At 39.3% G+C, this 12,165-nt stretch overlaps 1 protein-coding gene across 1 annotated transcript in view; it reads left to right on the top strand.

Moving 5' to 3' along the window:
• The first annotated feature begins 1,382 nt into the window (after window positions 1-1,382).
• Window positions 1,383-12,165, top strand: part of Hibadh (3-hydroxyisobutyrate dehydrogenase) — a 98,061-nt gene continuing 87,278 nt past the window's right edge. The window contains exons 1-2 of the mRNA NM_022243.1: window positions 1,383-1,502; window positions 11,186-11,346. Coding sequence (NP_071579.1) covers window positions 1,415-1,502; window positions 11,186-11,346 — 249 coding nt within the window. The 5' untranslated portion in view covers window positions 1,383-1,414. The remainder of the gene's footprint in view (window positions 1,503-11,185; window positions 11,347-12,165) is intronic.

Genomic DNA, 12,165 nt, shown 5'->3' with positions numbered 1-12,165 from the left:
ACTTTCCTTCTGAGGTTACGAGTCTTGTTCTGGTGTACTGAAGATGGAAGTCCTTTAGCGGAAATAGAATGCATTGCAGTTATCCCCAGGGAACAGAAATTCAAATACGTATACTGTCTTACTCGGGGGCGGGGGGGGGTTATTGCTGTGAAGAGACACTTTAACCACAGCCACTCATAAAACAAAACAAAATGAAACGAGAACATTAAATTGGGGCTGGCTTACAGTTTCAGAGAGATAGTCTATTACCATCATCATGGCGGAAGCATGGCATTGTCCTGGCAGACATGGTGCTAGAGTTGGAGCTGAGAATTCTAACATCTTGATCCGAAAGCAGAAGGGGACTGTGTGTCACACTAGTTGTAGTTTGAGCATATGTAAGACCTCAAAGCTGGCCTCCACAGTGACACACTTCCTCCAACAAGATCACACCTACTCCAATAAGTCACACCCACTATGGGCCAAGCATTCAAACACAGGAGTCCATGAGGGCTATACTTATTTAAACCACCAAACATACCAAATATCCAAATAGGGGAAGATCAGCAAAATATACTTTTTATAATATACATATATTCTAATGTATCATTTTTTTGTTGTTGTTGTCAAGGTCTCGTTTATTGAGAGCTAATGTATCATTTTTTAATGTACCATTAGATTTTGGTTTCAAAACATGCAGGTTGTAGAATTTTTAGACATTAGGGACGAATTTCTTGGAACTCAGTAAGTTCCTAGAAATTCTACTCTTCAAAGAGAACAATGTTATTGGATTACTTTCCTACTACCTTTCAAATATGATTGGAAAACCCGTTAAGTCATATATCGCATAGATACCAGTTATTACACACATGGTAGATTCTGTGATTGTGCTTCAACAGACGCTGAAAATATATATGTTAACTCCGGGAGATCCATGTATTTATTATTCGAGTTAAAAATGAATCCCTACACTAGGAAACACGAAATTTCTGCTCTTTCTTTAAATACTGCGGTAGCTGTGGTTCTTGACTGTGAGGAAGAAAAACAGCAGGCCGGTGAAGAGGCAGTAGCTGAGTGCAGGTGCTCAGAGGAGGAGGAAGCGGTAGTGAGCGACAGCCACCGCCTCCCACACACCCCCTCAGCTTTTGGATAAACAAGAATCCTCCCACCCAAAGAATGTAAACTCTGTAGGAGCCGGAGGCAAGGCTGGGCGTCTGTGGATCTGAAAGTCCTGATTGGTTCGTTCCCGACTCTCCGGCCACGCCTCCTAACACGGTGCTCCGCCCCGCGCTGGGCGGAGCCCAAGCAGAGCAAGGAGAGCGCGTGCGCGAGCTGTCCTTGCGGTGGTGCGGGCCATCCCCGGCGCACACTCGCAGTCCACAGGCCGTGTGTGAGGCGGCCGAGGTCACGGCGCGGAGGCGGGGCGTGGGGCAGCATGGCAGCCTCCTTGGGGTTCCGGGGGGCAGCCTCCGGCCTCCGGTACTGGAGCGGCCGGCGGCGGCCCGTGGGCAGCCTTGCAGCGGGTAAGGACCTCGCGCCCCATCTGCGCGTCTTCCTCTGGCTGTCCGAAGAGGGCTTTTCGCCCGAAGGGCTGCGGTTGGGTTGAGGGTAAAAGCGACAATTGTGGTCGTCTCCCAGGCCTGGGGCCCCTTGTAACTGCCTCCTGAGCGGTCAGCCTTCCTCTCCTGCCCTATGCCCGGTTCCACATTGTTCAGCGTTTCCTCTGCAGGACCCAGGAACAGCTTGTGATGAAGGGAGGAATGTTTGGGTCCCTTGCGTGCTCTTTGGATTTGGGGCTCCTAGGACATTTGGAGGGTTCAGCTCCAGGGGTGACCCCACCGCACCCACCTCTGGGACCCCTGGACTTTCATCTCCCCCGCTTCACCTTAAGCGGGCGCTCCCTCAGACTTCAAGGCCTGATTTGTTTAACCACCCTAGTTGGTGGCATGGCTGTATTCTAGAAATCCGGCAAAGTTTGTCACCCTTGACCAGCCAGCAGCAGCGCTAACTCCATTATGAAATGGAGCTGTGCTGCCTCAAAGTGGTGGACTTCTGTCAAATTATTAACCACAATTTTTTGCCTCAAAATTGTGTCCGTAACCTAACCGACTGACTGACTGTGCTGTTAAGTGTGGAAAGTGACCAGGGATTTAGGAAGAAGCTGTGTTAGAGATACATGAATATCTGAGAACTACTTTTCACACGAGGACCTCCAAGGCCTTTTAATAAGTAAATTGGGACGTCTTCAACAAGATCCAGGAAGTAGCTCTCGCTTCTCCCTAACTCTTGGATTTTCTAGGACACCAAGACACCTCTTTAATTAAGAATTGGTTGATTTGTGGGAGATACCGAAGGATTTTTTTTTAAATGTAAAAGTTTATTTTAACAGTGTACTGTTTAGCACTGTCATAGGACTAGCAAACAAAACACTTTGCCTAATATGCAGGAGGCTCTGGATTCAGGTGCTTCTGTTCACTTGTTTTAGTTTTTGTGTAAGAAATAGGTTAGGAATTGATTTTTGGGCAGCTCCTAGGAGATCTTTGCCCTCAGAAAAACCTATGACTTTTCTTTGTGCTTTGGAAAAACATCTGTTTGCTGATAGATGACAAAAAGGGAATTGTGGTAGCAAGAGACAAACTTGTATGATTTTGGATATATATACACACACATATATATATATTTTTAAATCACTTGAAGGGAGCATCAGTTTTCTCATCAATGGACAACTCTTTGAGATTTGATGAGTGTCCAGGACGGTGTATTTACTGTTTAGTGTTTTTACAAGATGACTAGTGATAGTTTCATGAACCGTTTTAAGGGTTATGAAAATTCTTATAATCTGTGATAGGAGAATCTGAGGCCAAAGACTCTAATACTTCGCTCTGACAGCTGGAAGGGCCTGTCTCCCAATGCTGGTTGTATAAACTGCTTTACCAAACCATCTTGTACTTGGGCTGCTTTGGCCCAGAGGTATGTGTCTATGAACAATTAATTTTAAGTAGTAGTTCTTTAGTGATATCTTTGAAACACTCAAGCAATCCTGTTTTATTTTGGAATTATTTTAAATGCCAGTGTTTATATAAACTATTATTAAGGACAAATAGTAAACTAATTGCGAAAGTGTTAATGTATTTTGAGATTTAAATCTTTTTTTAAAAGTGGGGGAAATGGGGTTGGGGATTTGGCTCAGTGGTAGAGCGCTTACCTAGGAAGCGCAAGGTCCTGGGTTTGGTCCCCAGCCCCGGGGGGGTGGGGGGAAAGTGGGGGAAATACCTTATCTCCATGCCACTTTGAAATGTAGGAAAATGCAGAAAAGGAATCATGTCCAATTACTGATATTTAATGTTCTGAATTCTCTGGAGGTGTTTGCCTCTATCCTATGTTTAAACTGTTTATATTGATAGTCGATAGTGTTATAAAGACTATAACTTTTTAAAAAATGAGTCTGACAGGTGTCAAATAATTTCTTTCCTGATTCATAACTCATAAGCAAGTTTTATATTTTATTTTAAAAAATAATTATATTTAGCTTTAGGTCTATTTTTGTAAAGAGGACACATACACATACTCTTCAACTTAACTTTTTGGGACTCCTCAACATGTACATGGAAAAACTGTATCAGGACATTTTTAAAGACCCCTTGACCAAAGATGGGGTGGGAAAATTAAATAGTTTCTGTATATAGAATTGCAATACTAAGTTTAAAAAACTACTGATATCTTTTGTATATATGTTTGTACTTTTTGTATGTTTAAACTTTTTTTCAGTTTAATACATAAATACAGTGAATTGTGAATACATTTATCCACATTACCCTCAGTTATACCTCTTCCTTTCCCTCTGAACCCCCTCTTTCCAGCTTGTTCCCCAGAGGCTACACCATTCTCCGAGATAACCCTTCCAGCTACAACCATTAGTAGGCAAAAGTACTTCAGAAACGGTGGGTCCTCACAGGACCTCCTCTGTTCGTGATGGAATGTTGAAGGGTCAAGTGTCCTTTGCTGCTGCGTGTCCAGGATTGTAACAGCTGTTTGGTGTCTGCATGGTCTTGTTTTGTGGCATTCCTCACCATCCTTTCATTCTTTCTTAAGCTGCCACGGTCCTTCCTTGATGTTCCCTGAAGCTTGGGGGAGGAGGACTGATAATGATTTTGTGGAATGTACTACTTTTTTTTTTTTTTTTATAAAGATTTGAATCTCAAAAAAGTTAACATTTTTGAAGTTAGTTTGTTACTTGTCATTGACCTTAGTTTAAATAAACAATGGCATTTAAAGTAATTCCAGGGTAAACCTCAACTCCAGCTCCAAAGTGTAACCTCAGAGTAATCAGGTATATAATGGTATTGTTTGCCATTTACATTAGTGTCACTTAAATTGGCATATGCAGGTCTGAAAAGTTACATGTGGCCTCGGGACCAAAGTTGACCTTGAACTTAAAAGATTACACACAGAAATATTTGTTACTGGAATAACATAAGGCCTTCCTAGAATAAGCTGTCCTTCGTTGAGAAACTTCAACTACTAAGGCAGTGTTCATTCCGTTACTATATATAACATAGGGTGCCATGTTGGGTATACAGTGGTCTTTTCTCAGCCAGTTTTGCTTTCTTCACTTCCAAGAGTTGCTCACCATTAATCACAGTCTGAAAATACTACATGGAATGATATTAGGGAACCAATCCCGTTTGTATAACTTCAAAACGTGTATTGTTATAATTGTTCTATATTATGATTATTTTTATGTGTCTCTTAGTGTGCCTAATTTATGAATTAAGTTTTATTATGGGATATATATATATGTATATATATATACTTATGAATTAAGATTTATCATGTATATATATTATATGCATTATTTCCTGCATATATATAAATATATAATTTTCTGCACACACATATACATATAGAAAAATATGTATGGAGTTTGACATTGTAATTTCAGGCATCTAATTTCAAATTATTTCCTTCAGATAAAGAAAGAACACTAATCTTATGACAGAATGAAAAATCCATTTAGAAGCTTTAAGTGATTATTTTTGTATAATGAAGTAAACGTTTCCTTATAACTTTGTTTTTTTTTTATACTACAATACATGTGTTCCTTTGATTAGGTAGATTTTGGAAATGTAAAATAATTTTTTCACAGACAGTAGACTGATTTGATTTCTGGTAGCAGGTCAAGTTACCAAGATATAATAACTTTGCTCCTATTACATTTGAGAGATCATAATCTGTAAATTTAAAATTCAGAGTTGCCCAATTTTCTAACTAGTTTCTTCACCAATCAGCCAGTATCACCTTTATGCTGACTTTTTTTTTTCCAGCTTGATTTTATCTATCATCTGACATTGCTGTTTCTACACATTACTGTTAAGGAAGATGTATTTTTCTTTTTTTTTTTTTTTTTTTTTTTTAAATTTATTTATTCTTTTATGAGTACACCATAGCTGTCTTCAGATACACCAGAAGAGGGCATCAGATCCCATTACAGATGGTTGTGAGCCACCATGTGGTTGCTGGGACTTGAACTCAGGACCTCTGGAAGAGCAGTCAGTGCTCTTAACCGCTGAGCCATTTCTCCAGCCCCCGAAGATGTATTTTTCTTATAGGTATGAAGGTGTTTTTAGAGTCCCACTAAACTCCCTGGGATCCCTGTACCTATGGGAACCAATTCTGTACACCAAATACTCCTTCAGAAGTTCCATCTTCACTGGAAGCTGTCGTTTCCTAAATGACTCCTGCTGTCTTTAATCTTCTCTTTCTTCTAACCTACTAGGTTAAAAAGGCCATTGGGTGTAGGACTTGTTCTATAGTGGCACCTTTTGGCTCTTTAATACAAGTAGCTACTATTTACTGACTATCATGTGCTAGGCACTGTTCAATGCTTTACATATCTTAGTTCAAGTAATCTTTACAGTAACCTTTGATGTTGTTGGTACTGTTGTTGATAAAAGCATTTAGGGTAGTTAAGTAACTTTATGCTTCAAGGACATACAACCAAAGGTGATTTTACATGGATCCCCTAAACTCAGAATTTAAATGTGATCATAACCAATGAACAGCTTCTCTTTGGGCAATACTTATACCAACTTCATACCATGCATTTCTTGTTTTGCCTCAGTGATGAAGAGAGCTGAGCCCATCACTGACAACCTGTCTTGACTGATGCTCACATAGTTGGCCCAGATAACATAGGCCTCCTTGTTCTTGTTTCCTTAGCTTCTGCAGCAAAGGTCAGCACTGTCCTAGCTGTTCTTGGATCCTGTCACTTGGAGTTTCACAAGAACTTGTCGTGGTAGATAGTCTGTGGCGACTCTTGTCTGCTAGCATTTGTCCTGTTTGCCTGTTTTACACCCAGCCAGCCCTTTGACAAATTATTTGTTCCTTCATTTCATTAAGTACCTCTCTATCTTTTATCCAGTCTGAAATTTATTTATAAATAGGAATTTCACTTATGCCTTTGTTAGTATCTTAATATTTTTTTAAAATATTTTGCTCAGATTCTGAGTATTACCTATGGTCTGTCCCTTCCCTCACTGCCACTTAGGTCATAATATTGAGAGTTATAGATGTTTGCTCATTATTTACAGTGCTTTTGTTAATCCCTTGTTCATTTTTTATTACGTTTTTCATGGCACTTCCAGGTCATTGGCAGAGTTGGTAGCCTTGGACCAGACATTATCTGAATCTGGGATGAGGACCATCAGAGAATTTATCTGTGTAATGGTTATAGCACAGCTCTCATTTGCTGAGTCACTTTATCACACTGTAGCTCTGTAGCTGTTTCAGGCCTGGCTCTAGTCCTGTGTGCCCATTTAGTGAAACCTCTCCAGTTAGAACTCACTTACATAGCACTTAACATTCACTGGGCCAATTCATTTATTTCCTTTTCTTACAAAAGCAGTTATAAAAGTTAAATTCATGTAGTAAAAATGGAAGGTCTTTAATAAAAAAAATCTCTTCTTTCAATCAGACCCAGGACTCTCAACACTTACTATGATGACTGCTTTTTTTTTTAAATATATCCATACAAAACCCAGAAAAATAAGCCCATGTATTTTTTTTCACTGCATATTCTTGTATTAATGTTCTGCATCTTGCTGTTTTTTTCTTTGGGTTTTATCCTGGAGGCTTTTCCTCTGCCTTAGACTGGTAGACCGTGGTATGACATGACAGAAAGATAGACAGTTAGGGAAATGCGGGAGGGAAAGAATCCCCTCACTCTGGACTCTGGTTAAACTTTTTGACAGATGAATCAAGATGGTGGAAATCCTGCAGGGCTGCACTCCTACATGCAGAGTTAGTTAACCCATGTTTGCTAAGAGGGGGAACCAATCTTCTCCAGGATCAGCCCTCTGATGGGTTATCTAGTCCCAAGTGAGCAGCAAATGGAGTCAGCAGGCTGTACTTACATGCGTGTGTGAGCATGTGTGTGCATGTGTGTTCATGTAACAGGAATTTAAGATCATGAACTTGAGTGAATGTGGGGGACACATGAGCTGGAGATAGGGAGAAGAAAGGGCAGAAATGAAGTAAATATAGTCCTCATGTATAAAATTCTCAAAAGTTAAAAACGTTACTTTTCTGAAAAAAAAAACCAGTATTATTTACATTTTCAGTGATAGTTTCCTTTAAGAGATAATCCTTTTATAGAGAAATGTTTCAAATAAGACTTAAAACAACATGCTTAAAGCCTAAACATATTAATAACTTTCATGTGTGGTCCTCCTTTTCTCAACTGTAAACCTGCAGGTTTTTTTTTTTTCTTTTTTCTTTTCTTTTTTTTTTTCGGAGCTGGGGACTGAACCCAGGGCTTTGCGCTTGCTTGGCAAGCACTCTACCACTGAGCTAAATCCCCAACCCCAAACCTGCAGTTTTCAATTGCAATGGGAATTCACAAGAATTCTCACTTACAGTGAAAGACGTGTGCTGACCCCTGTCTGTAGGCCTCGTGAGTGACTCTGGTTTCTACCTTACCAGAGCTCAGTCCCATTCAGTCTACTTCTGGAGCCACTCTATAACGCCATTTATACACAGAAGGAAAGGAGGAGGGATGTTAACAACCTTTGAGATGTAACTTGAAAACCACCAAAATCATACACATGACAGCTATCGGTTGGTGTGTCCTTTCTGTGAGTGCCTCTCTAATAACCATTGTGCTTGAATTTATGTTAAATTAAGTACTCTGCTAATATGTTTTTAGTCGTTTACATTTTTTCTGCTGTAATAAACAGTTCTATAATAAATTTTATTTGTGGGTTGGGGATTTGGCTCAGTGGTAGAGCACTTGCAGGCCCTGGATTCGATCCCCAGCTCTGAAAAAAAGAATAGAAAAAAAAAACTTTATTTGTGTGGTTCAGAGTTTAGTGCATAGCAGGACCCTGCAAATGATGGTCCATGGTACTGTTTTTATAAATAAAATTGTATTTGAGGGCTAAGGCTCGGTAGATAAGCACTTGCCATGCAAGGCTGAGGACCCAGGTTTGGACCCCAAGAAGCACACACATAAAAGCTGCATGGATGTGGTGGCTTACCTAGAACAAGCTTTCTGACTCCCTTCACTCCCAAGCTGCCTAGCTAGGCTAGCCTAGTCAAAAAGCTCATGGTTCAAGAGATTTGTAAATAAATAATAAAAGTGGTGGGATCTAGAAAGACGTCAAATGTTGGTCTCTGTTCTCCATATGCATCCATATATGTGTGAACATTCACATGCACACGATACTCAAAAAAGACAGCATAAACCATGCACTTTATTTGTTATTTATGGCTATTTTGAAACTAGAACAGATGAGTGGAATATTTCCTCATGGCTTGCAAAGCTGAAAGTAAGTTACAGCTGATCCTTTTAAGACGAAGTTTACAACCCTTGTAAATTTCTAGAAAGTAGAACTGCTGAGTCAAAAGTTGTTCTAAATTAAAATGTAGATAGAGTTTCAAAAAGGTTCATCGGATATACTCGATAATGTATGAGAACACTCATTTCCATAAATCCTTGCTTGCTGATTATAGTTTTTGTCTAAATTTCAGTCTACTCAGTAGTTAAAGAATAGTGTCGGGGCTGGAGAGATGGCTCGGCGGTTAGGAACACTGACTGCTCTTCCCCGGGTCCGGAGTTCAAGTCCTAGCAACCACATGGTGGCTCACAACCATCTGTAATGGGATCCGATGCCCTCTTTTGGTGTGTCTGAAGACAGCTACAGTGTACTCATATACATAAATCTTTAAAAAAAATTAGTGTCATATTTTTTTCTCTAATTAAGACAAGTTGAATATATTTTCTCTGAAGAGAATTGAGGTATTTTTTGTTGTCATTTTGTGATTTTTTTTTCCTACCTGAGTCATTCATAGATGTAGTCAGGATTTTTAAGTTATTCAGGTGTGAATAGTGCTTTTCATATCAGATGCTAGCAGCCCTTCCTTAGTTACTTGGTTTTTGTCATCTATAATAGTTTTTATGTATTAATATGTTAGTTTTTCCTCTTGTGAAAAATTCTAGATGGCAAGTACTAAGTAGTATAGGGAATTCTGAGTAGTCCTTTGTGCAGAGTCTAAAGTTTATTGTTTTTGTCATTTTCTTTATTTCTATCCACATATATTCATATCTAGCTTGCATCACGTGAAAGACAATAGCAGTCACCATGATGTTGCCTACTATTTTAGTGTGCATCTCGGAAGAGTAAGGCCGTTCCTCCCTGTTAATAGACCAAATGATCATACAGACTTTCATGTCCTAAGATTGAACTTCTGTGAAGCCAAAAGACACGTGTGTGTTCAGAAGTCACACCTAGCATGAGTTCAACTTGTGGCACTGCAAAACCAGAAAGCAGCTCAAACAAACACAAAGACTAAATCAGGCCTTGACTGTTTTCTTAAGCTTGCTAAGCATCTGGGTTCCCAAGTGAAAGGTTATCAATAAAGAGGTTTAGGTAACGGTGTCTGGTGTAAATATTAACTTACTGTTCATTTCTTCTGGCGTTTCTTGTTTCTTGAATGTACTCCTGTTCCCTTTTCTTTATGTAGTTCCCTTCTTGTTCTGTTTAAACCTGAACCACTCTAGAATACACAAGTTAAATGTACCTTCTTAAAATTTTCAAGTCATGAATTCTGTACCAGGATTAGTTGTTTTTACATATTATTTTTACCTGTCTTATATTAATGTTTAATTTTGTTTATGTCCTCTTGGATTTTAAGGTTATTGCAAGGCAAGAATTGTATCTCATATATGTTCAGTGGCTATGTGTAGTGGTATATACCTGTAATGCCAGCACTTGGAAGCTGAGGTTGGAGGATCAGAGTTTGAGGCACCCTCTGGCTTAGCACATAGAGGTAGCTGCTTAAGGCTTGTGGCATATGTGAGGCCTCACTCTTCCTTGTCATACTTGCTACCTGTTTCACTTAGAGTAGTCACTGTTAAATTAACTGCCTTTAAAATGCAGTGTTCCTTGCTTGTAATGTTTTTGGATTGTTAAATTGTACCTTTCTAACTTTAGCACAGTGGTTTTCTCTTTTTTGTTAATTTGCTTATGGGCATGAGAGCTCTTGCTCCTCATTCTATTTAATTTTAAATTCAATTTTCAATTAGGTGTCATTTCTCTGTCATTGAGCCTTCATGGGCTATAAAGACAAAGGGTTCCTGTGCATAAACTTAGCATCAGTGCTGTGATGTTGCCCATCAACACCATGTTGATGGAAGTGGTCGGGTTGGTGGTGAAAAGGAACTAAATAAGCTGCTAACCTGTTGAGCTTTATTTCTTAAGCAGAGAGCTCTAAATAATTTCCCTTTAGGATCTCAACGTACTCACACATGCTCATGATGAGTCGGAGCAATCATTTGAGAGGATTTGAAACTTAAAAATGGCTGAGCTTAGTCATCACACAGAGTCTCAAAACCAAAGTTATTGAAAGAAAAGGGAAGAATAAGACCTGTAAATGCAAGGGCAAGGAGAGTTCTTTCTAATTCTTTCAGTAGATTATCAACTTGTGTCTTTCTAAATCCTGTCAATATTGTCTAGTGTCACTGTGGAGAAAGTGTGTCTAATGTTGTTTCCAAGGTGACCCAAAGCGTTCTTAACCTTTAAAGCACTGGTTTATGAGGTTAAGCCAGCTTTTAGATGGTTATGATCTTTTAAAGTGTTTGAGTATTTTGCCTACATGCATGTATGTGTACCACAAGTTTATTTTTTATTTATAAATGTATTGAAATCAGTGTGTTCTAGGTCAATGGCTTCTAAGACTCCAGTTGGATTCATTGGACTGGGAAACATGGGCAATCCAATGGCAAAAAATCTCATAAAACATGGCTACCCACTCATCCTCTATGATGTGTTCCCTGACGTATGCAAAGAGTTTAAAGAGGCTGGTGAACAGGTAAGGCTTGTCTTTGGATTTGCTTTAGATTTTGTTCTTTAAAAATAACTTTTCTTTATCAAAGAAGCAAGCACTTCTTAGAAGCATACCCAACAGAGTTGTAAAACCTAATTGTATTCATTTTTAATTTAACATTAGGTCAACATTGGATGCACATCAAAAGAGCAGTATAGATGCTGGGAGGGGTCTATTTTTTGGTAGGTGGCCTGGGCATTTCCTGTTAGGTCATTTCCTGAGATAATATCTTCTCTGATTATGTTGATGAAGCAGTTATTTTGTTAGAGAAAGTTGGGATGATTGTCTTATGACAGGAATGCGCTTTGGGACTTAAAGCTTTGCCTGAGTCCCTGATCCAACACTTCATTTTGTCTTAGTGGAACAAGTCAGTCCCTCGGCTGGTTTCCACATCTGTAAAATGCATCATGACTACTTAGATTATGAAGCTCAGATGAGGAAATATATGTGGATGTACTTTATAAATGTTGCATGGCAGCACTCTGAGTCCATCATTAGTGACTGGCTGTAAACCAGGAGACCACATAAACGCATTGTGGGCTATAATACGGAGCTGAGTTATGACTGAGCCGTAGTGTGTTGCTTTTAGGCTGCCATTTACATTTCAAGAACTGGGGTACTAGAGTTTATCATGTTTTATGATAGCATCTGCCAGGTAAGTCTTGTTCTGTCTGGATTTGTCAAACTTCATTAGTAATTCAGATGATAAGAAACCTTACTTTAGCCTCTGAATTTAAGAGATGTGCTTTTTCTGCAATATGAAGGGAATTTTGCACACGTTGTAGAAAGATGACAAAGGGTAGG

This window comes from Rattus norvegicus, chromosome 4 (assembly GCF_036323735.1).
Source record: "Rattus norvegicus strain BN/NHsdMcwi chromosome 4, GRCr8, whole genome shotgun sequence".
In the NCBI taxonomy this organism is placed as follows: domain Eukaryota; kingdom Metazoa; phylum Chordata; class Mammalia; order Rodentia; family Muridae; genus Rattus; species Rattus norvegicus.
Note: the sequence above shows the minus strand (reverse complement) of the source record. Positions and strands in the feature narration are given on the sequence as shown.